The 8831-nt window shown below is 40.0% G+C and overlaps 1 protein-coding gene across 1 annotated transcript in view; it reads left to right on the forward strand.

Annotated features, from left to right (window-relative positions):
* The window catches only part of LOC122535222 (discoidin domain-containing receptor 2-like), a gene marked incomplete at its 3' end in the record, with an annotated part of 98775 nt that extends 90429 nt beyond the window's left edge, over positions 1-8346 (forward strand). The window contains exons 7-9 of the mRNA XM_043666577.1: positions 3803-4142; positions 7668-7858; positions 8165-8346. Of these exons, the coding sequence (XP_043522512.1) occupies positions 3803-4142; positions 7668-7858; positions 8165-8346 (713 nt within the window). The remainder of the gene's footprint in view (positions 1-3802; positions 4143-7667; positions 7859-8164) is intronic.
* Positions 8347-8831: the final 485 nt, after the last annotated feature.

The following is an 8831-nucleotide window of genomic DNA, read 5'->3' on the forward strand; positions in this document are numbered from 1 at the left end:
ATTTTTTAATTAGCAAATGACTTCTCCTTAAATTATTTGGTTATATATATTTTTTATACTATTTATAATACGTAATTTCAGATTTGCTTCTGTGAATAATTTCTCAAATAGTTTCCCTGATGTTACTGTGTTATTTTATTTCCAGGATAAGGTTACTTTTCTCAAATTGTTTCCCAGACAAAAGTAATAAATTAGTGAAAATGATTTTTGCAAATGAAAAGCAAGGAATAAATTTATTTCAAAAGAAATTCCAACATATTATTTGGAAAATAAATGATCGTTGTTTGTACAGATATATGTATGTACACATTTCCTACTAAAGTCAAATGGCATTACTTCAAATAAATAAAATAATTTATTTTTCAAATACACTTTTACCTAACTGACATCAGAAGCAAATAACAAAGAAAATAAAAATCATTTCGATGAAACTTTGATTCAGACTTTTACAAGCAACGTTTAATAATATCGTCGCGACATATTCGTCAAAAGAATGAAGGAGAGATCTTCAAGTAAACTGCACACTCTTGTCCAGAGACAATTTGACAGAACATTCGAATGAAGGTAATTTGGAAAGAGATAAAACTAAATAAAATTAATCGAATCTCGTCCATCTATCGAATTAGTCAACGGCGCTCTGTTCCGCAATCGGACGATTTCCACGAATAAAATCATAATTACCGATTCGCTGAAATCGTTCCCGACGAAAACGGCGTACAGCGATGAACGAAAAACCTCGTTCTTCAACCACCTTGGATCTCGTCAGCAGCACCTGCAACCCCCGTTGGTTTGCATCGCATGCATACTCATTTCCGTTAGATTACCAGCGTGCCGGTAGCTACGGCTGTTGAACTGAATGAGAGATAGACAGAGAGAAAGAGTAGAGAACATGGTGCACCGTACCACCTGACGGCATGGCCTTCGCGAGACAAAACCTCTTTTCACAGTTAACCCCGCTCCCCCGGGTCGCACAAAGAATGTTTAATATCAGATTTCATACGGGATGCACGGGAAACGGTAGACGGTTTGTCGGAGGCGACAGAAGAGGGCAGAACGTTTGCCAGACCATGTAAAAACCGATATCAAACGGGACGACAGCTTTGTTTCGTCCGGTACAATCCTGCCAGGAATCCACGGAATACGGGTTCGCCCGTTGGCGCGAGTGGAAAAGCTTCGTGAATCGAGATAGAGAAGGCTTCATCGGGGTAAAACCTAGGTGAAACCTCGCGCAACCCACTCTTCTGCGAGTCAATATTTCTTTTTCTCCTTTTCCTTTTTTCTTTTTCCTCTCTCCTTTTTTTCTTTCTTTATCTCTTTTTATCATGCCACCAGCCTCGAACCCTTGATCTTACTGCTCCGTTCCGACGTTCTGTGCAAGATTTTATTTAACGAAACAAACCGCCTAGATAGAACTGAACCAGTAGATTAAAGAAGAGAAGGAGGCGAATTTTCACGGTGAACATTTTCGATCGTACAGATTTTCAAAATAAACGGGGAAATAAACGTCGCCTCGCAATTAAGTCTCTTTACAATTTCAAAAATGTTACAAAGGCAAATGAAAAGACAGATAAGTGGAAATTATTGGAAAATGAGAAGCATATATTTAAGTTTTTTTTATGCCTCATTTAATACACTCTGTATGGGCATCATTAGTTGCCTGCACATCAAGACGGTTCTCGATTTCTTGCTGTATTCGCTGTAGTATATCCTCGTCAATGGTGATCCATCCTCAGCTTTAGATTAGTGATGTCCCATACCTTTGTTCGATGCACGATATGTTCAATACAATATAGAGGTGTATCAAATGAGGCAAAAAGAATATTTGAACATACACGCCTCATTTTGTAATAATTCCCACTTATCTGTCCTTTCGTTTGCCTTTGCAAATAAATTATTGAAATCGTAAAGAGACACATTATGGACACTCTGTACACTCTCGCACAGTTTGGCAATCGAGCGGCAGAGACTAATTTCGCGCGAACGCGCACGAAACTGTCTTTGCGCGGTGGCTGAATTATTCGAGCAACGCTCGACCGAGATAAAAGGGCGCGAGTTAACCAGCGAGGAACACGTGCGCGCCGCGTCTCGTGTCAAGGAAATTCGTTCAAGACCCGTATGCCGCGTTTAATTGCCTGTGACACCGTGAAACGTGGTTCTGTCGCACCTTTCGTCGCGAAACAGGCTTGCCGGGTTAAATATTTTTATTCCCCGGCGCAGGAGTTTCGCAATCCCCCAGTTGAGTGCCAAGTTTCGACGAGCGTTTCGAGTTGAAGCGTACGTGAGAATTATTGGAAAAAAAAAGAAGCGAAAGAAAAAGAAAAAAGGGGGAAAGAAGGAGACCCGCGTTGGCGATAAATTCGTACGCGAGATACACCGATAGCGATGGAACGAACGGCCGTAATTAGACAATCCGATCACTCAGCGGCGTTTCAATCAGGCAAATGGAAAAACTTGGCGGAACGCTGTGCGCTTTTTTCATCGAAACGCATATAGGTTGATTATGCGCTCTACATGCGCTCGAGTGTCTTCCTTCCGTTTAATGATCCCCTGTTTTGCCCTCTGGTTCGTGCGTTGATGTTTTTCTACTCCAAATGCTCGCGTCCGACGAGTCTTTGTCGTAACAGGCGCTCTGCGTTACGATACGCGTTAGTATAGTCCCATAAAAAGGAAAAATGGGGGAAAAAAGTCCCTCTTCCGTCCCTGAACTATCTCGAAGCAAACGCAGCAGTGACTTTAATACCGCGTAACACGAGAAGGATGAATAACAATGTTTAAACAAAATGTTCCTCCGCTTCTGTCCCCTTCCACCCTCGATATGTATACTTTTTCCCGTGTTCCACGTTTTGTACAATTTACACGACGATATCGGGTAACTGACGAAACTACACTACTCTCTAAAAGTATTAGGACACTTACTAATTTCTTAAATTTATTTCAAAGTTAGTTATATCAAACTGGGAGAAGTACATATAGTTTACATTATAGTAATAATAACATTAATTCTGCACGAGAAGGTTAAACTTTCTTTTCGTCGATATATCCACCGCGTTCAATTATTTGTTCGACTAATTTCGACATCCGTTTTATTAGATTTTTTTTATTGTTTCTGGTACTATTTGGTTCCATACATTTTGTAGTTTGTTCCATAAGTCGTTTCGGGACTTTGGACACACCTCACGGATTTTCCGATCATCCCAAATCTTCTCTATTTGGTTCAGATCGTGAGATTGAAGGGTGCCAATGCGTTAATTTTTGATTCATCATTCTGTTCTAAATGTTGCAAAGGGCTTGGCAGTGGGCTTGGGATCGTTGTCACGATGAAAATAAAATTTTGGCCTATTAATCGCCTCCTAGATGGCATGATCACGTAAAATAGACAAATATTGTTTATTTTCAGTTTGATTTTTAGTAAATCACCAACACTATTTGCTCCAATACACCGCCCTCTGAGTTTAAGTGTGGGTACGATAGTCAGGAATCATTTTTTCTTCAGGTCCTCTAAAAACATAAACTCGCTTGCAACTGAATACCTCAAATTTAGACTCGTAGTATAAAACATTTTTTCACTCTTCAACTTCGACCAATTTCGATATCTATTTAGCCCACTGTAGTCTTCTTACTTTATTTTGTGATATTAGTAATGTTATAGCTACGCATCCACGAAAAAAATTACAATGTATACTGAATAAGCAGATGTCCTAATATATAATACCTCTGGAGGGTAGTGTACACATGTACCTCGTTTAATTTCATAGTCGTCGACTCGCGAATAATCACGCGCCCATCGATTGTTTTCACCTAGACGTGGCTCACGGCAACTTCACGCCAGAGGAGGCACCGACAACCGAGTCACCGATCCAGAGCGACGTCTTCGTGGAGAAAAACGGCGCGGCGGAGGGTGAACTTCCGGTCTCGACGGCGAAACACGACGACCCGACGTACATGGCGGTCGTGATCGGCGTGCTGACCGCCGTGATCCTTCTGCTCGCCGTGGCGATATTCCTCATCGTCTCCAGGCACAGGCAACGAAAGTGTTTCGCAAGCCCCATGACCGGCAAGGCACCGTCCCATCTTGGATCTACCTGCGCCACGGTGGAGAAAGGAGCCGCGTTGATGGCCTACACCTTGGAAGATGACGAAAGGTATTTGACAAATAGAGATCATACGAAACGTGTGGGTACAATTTCACTAGTACGTTCAACTCACTGAAATGAAAAAAAAAAAAAAAAAGGGAAAGAGAAAGAAAAACGGAAATGATATTTTATTATGTGATACAAGGTCCAGTCCTTGAAATGACAAAAAATTAATTAGGTACGGTACAGATCCTGCAATCTTGCGATGTTCATTTTGCAAAAACGATAATTTACTGTATTAAATATTTATTATATTTGTTTATTAATTTTATTTATTATTTATTTATTATATTTCCTTATTAATTTTATTTATTATATATATATTTATTATATATTACTTGTATATTTTATTTATTATATACTTTGAGATAAATTTTTCATCATACTCGGTTGAACTCTTCAAACATTCTGTCAATCGTCGATTGAATTTTCTTAGCTGTCCGATAATTTGCAAAGTTTTAGCAAACTCACCGAACTCGAAAGGACTTGAAAAGAACTTGAAAAAGCACGAATATCGTGATATCGGGGGATTATGGACAAAGGAACGGAAATATTTTATTTATTACTATTGTTTAGTTACAATAACTCGCGCTACTCGTTGGAAATATTTCGTACAAATATTTGAAGTCGGAATGATAACGAAGCGATACAATACTGGCGCCGCGCGCCGCGGTTCCTGGTTACGGCTGAAAGGAAACGGTGTGGACACAAAGGATTTGCGGCTTTCGCCGTTATAGTAAATATTACTACTAATAATATTAGCTTTCGAGATAGGCCTACGGTTTCGCGTCGATTTCGCGTCTACCTTGTGCAAACATCATGGTTTACCGATTTTAGTGCCTTGCTTAGGTCCCGGCGAAACGATGTTTGCCAATCGTCGGCATGAAATGGCTGCAAAACAGCCGTGTGCGATAATCGATATTATTGTTATCGCCGCGAGGAGCGAAAGTAATTTTTTAACATGATGTATGTTCTCGCGAGTGACGTTTGAAATATGCCACCCCTGGCAAAATGTTTTCGATCAAACGCGCGTGATGTACTTGGACACATTTGAAAACATTTGAAGTCTTTCAGGTGCAAAATATTGTTCCATTTGCTTGAAACATATTGAAAAATGGAATTAGCGATTTCAATTGAGTTTCTCCTACATGAAACGTTCCCAATGTTTTTAAATAGTTTCGATCACTTGCGTTTGATCAAAAATTTCTGCGAAATTTGTCCTCGGTTTAAAAATAAATTCATTGAAAAATCTAGAAACGAAATCGCAAAGACATTCGGACAAATCGTTTTGCACGTTATACGCATTCACGATGTTCGTGTAAATTCGATGAAAATTTGAGACAATTTGAGAAATACAAGTTACAAAGATACTGAAATAAATCACACAAGCATTTAAACAGTGCTTGTATTTCTTTTATGTATTTCGATGAGCTGTGTCGATTGATATATTATGTTGCAACAAGTAACAACAGTGACATAAATCAAGTGTCAAATGTCATGATAAAATCAGGTAAAATATCCTACATACATCACAGTCATTTGAACCAATAATACCAATGTATTTAAAAAAAAAAGAAGATGAAAAGGTATTTAAATAAATCGATCTGTACATTTAAAACAGAGTATCCAAAATACATTTAAAAGATTCAAAAATGGATTATGGAACCAATGTATCCAAATAATTGAAGAGGGAAATTACCTCATTCATCATGCGCGTTCAAAGTGAAGCGTGAACTTAATCCATCTAAAAAAATTTACGAAGGTAATCAGGAAAGTATTTAACTATATCACTCGTTACGTCGTCTCTTGAAAACAACGTGACAGCGTAAACTACCGATCCATCAAAGTCCAAAGAAAAAAAAGAAAGAAAAATTAGAAAAAGAAATTGAGAAAGGATATACTGCATTCAGCTTCATTGTACCTTGGAAACTGTTTTAATTTAAGCAAGAAGTTACTTTCAACAGCTCGTCCGATAAACGATAGAGGCAGCTAGCAATTTGATTATGAAAATTCGTAATAACGCGGGACGCCGCGACAGCCACTCTGTAACTTTGCGACCATTCTACTCCGCGTAGCTACTCCGCGACGGCGGAAGCCACTTTCCAATAAACTTTCCATTCGCGGTGTTCGTTAGTGGACGTCCAATAACCGGACATCCTCGAGCAATATATCGAGTTTGTATGGCACGAATGTCTCCAGACGAGATCCTCGTAGCTACGTCATTGTAACTCGGGCGCGACCTACGCGCTTTCAACATTGATCTTCAACCTCGGCTCCGCTTTGTACAACCCGATATTGCCGTTCGGAGAATGTCCTAAAAGAGAGCGTATATAGGCGAGTGGTTCGAGTGCACGTACGAACGTTTCACCACCCCTTTGACGAATATCTGACGTGCACTTAAGTTGAACGGGAGAAACTCGCCGGGTTAAAAAAAAAAAAAGGAAAAAAGAAGAAGAAGAAAGGTATCCACTTGAAAAACGATGCACTTTCGTCGCTACAGAAGATCCAGCTTTAAGGCTGGGTTTCCAATCTAGGTGTTCCATTCTTTTTAACGAGCCGTCCTTTTTCGCTGATGGTTCGTCATGCAGTTGGGAAACACGAGTTCTTTCGACGATGATTCAGAGGTCAGGGTCGTGCCACCACGTACCGCGAGTTTCGGTAAATTCCAAAAGTCAGAATCTAGGTGTAACTTAATGTAGTACACACTACGTATTTTATAGGAGTTTGATGGAAAAAAATAGTAATCTTCTCGTTTCCCAAATGTAAGTTAAGGTAATAAAAGAAATGCACGAGATTCGTGTTTTCACGGAGGATTTGATTTTTAAAATCAAAGAGAAGTTCATCTTTCTCGAATCAAGCTTCAAATGGTATCGTTGGATTATATTATAGATGCTGCAATGGTGGTAGTAATTCTCTCCGATGGAAATTAGTGGCCTAAATTTTTATGACCCTAATACCATCGTATGATACTGTTGAGATTAAATATAAATAATATTTGTTTAATAATAATGCTGATGATTGAGCAATAGATAATTAAACAATGTAGTGGACACAGATTAACAACTAATATACACTCTTTTTCACGCATTTCTTCACACTACAGACCATCTGCTATAACTAAATGCAACTAAAGATATAATAACTACAGCTACAGGCTGTGCTTTAACGACAACCTACGATGTTAATTCCAAACTCCTCGTATTATTCAGAGTTAATACAGAGGAAATGTCAAGAAGCAAGACGAAAGCAAGTTTCCCAGCGAAACGAAATATTAGAACGCAAATTCCAGCCGATTCTTCGACGGTGCAACCCCCTGTTTCCATTCGCCACGCTATCCGCGTCATCTCACCGTCGATGAGACAAAAAAAAAAAAACCTACCAGACGTCTCCGCACACTGTCTCTGCTCTCCGAACTCTCTCCCGTGTTCCCACAGTCGTCCTCCGTTTCGCCATCCCATAAGACGTAGCAGACGAAACACAAGTAAATCCCACGAGTGATACGAAGTCTCTCTGTTCTCTCTGTTCTCTGGTAAGATACGCGGGCGGTTCGCTGCCAACACTGCCGCGGGACCTGGGGAACCGTTTTCTGGACATCGTGAAACTCGACGACTATCAAGAACCGTACCAGGCCTTGAAGTACGCGCCGTACTACAGCTACAGCACCGTCGTTATGGAGATGAAAGACATGATGCTGAACAACAAGGGCAGTAACATCAATCACTCAGGTATGCCGTGCTCCTGTACACGCTAACGTCTCGCGTTGTTTTGCGCGCGTGCATACACATATGTACGTACGTACATACGTACGCGAGAGTAACACACAGCCGTATTAGCCGTGTATTTATACGCGGGTACACATTCAACTCCTACTCCCGGTAGCTACCGGCTGGTACACGTACGTACGTACGTACCAAACAACAAAGCATTCGCTTGACCGCAATCAATACACTGTCCCCCTGCACTCTGTTCCCACCGTCCCCTTCGTCAATCCTGCCCCTGCGCCCGTTCCACCTTTGCTATATCATCCGCAGCGGTGTACGCGAATGGTGCAGTTGACACATCGTACGATTATGCGGTACCGGAACTCGGCACGGTGCCCCTGCTCAACCAGGACGGCACGGGACGAGGGCCTGCCGTTTCCAGCGGCGCCAGTGACCAGGACAGCATCTTCTCCAAGACCTCGTCGCGCGGCAACAAAACGGAAAATAAAAAGGTGCGTGGCCTTTATTTTGGGATTCACTTGCTAGATAAGAATGTGTTGACAATTGCCATGGCAGTCATGAAGGGTTGACGACAGTGCCAAAAAGCTTCTGGGCGGGGGGTTGATGAAATTTGGTATAAAAATTCCGTACGAAATTGAAACGCGATAAATTGCTAAAAATAATTTTCAGCTGCAATAAATCAAAGTAGTTTACTTATAATAATATAAATAGGTAAATATAATAGGTTTAAATATTCAAGGAATTATTGTATTGCAATAATTTTATTTTATTCTTTTTAATTGTCTATTTTTCTTTCTGCAAAATATATATATATATATATGTTTTAGTTATGTTATGATGTTAAAATATATATATATGTTTTAGTTATGTTATGATGTTAAAATATATATATATATTTTTAACATCATAGCTTTTTTTAAGATTTTATACAATATTATTGCACCGAACAAGAAAATCAGGATCGACCCTGTTCTAG

The sequence above is a fragment of the Frieseomelitta varia genome, unplaced genomic scaffold, assembly GCF_011392965.1.
Source record: "Frieseomelitta varia isolate USP_RPSP 00005682 unplaced genomic scaffold, Fvar_1.2 scaffold_682, whole genome shotgun sequence".
Lineage (NCBI taxonomy): Eukaryota > Metazoa > Arthropoda > Insecta > Hymenoptera > Apidae > Frieseomelitta > Frieseomelitta varia.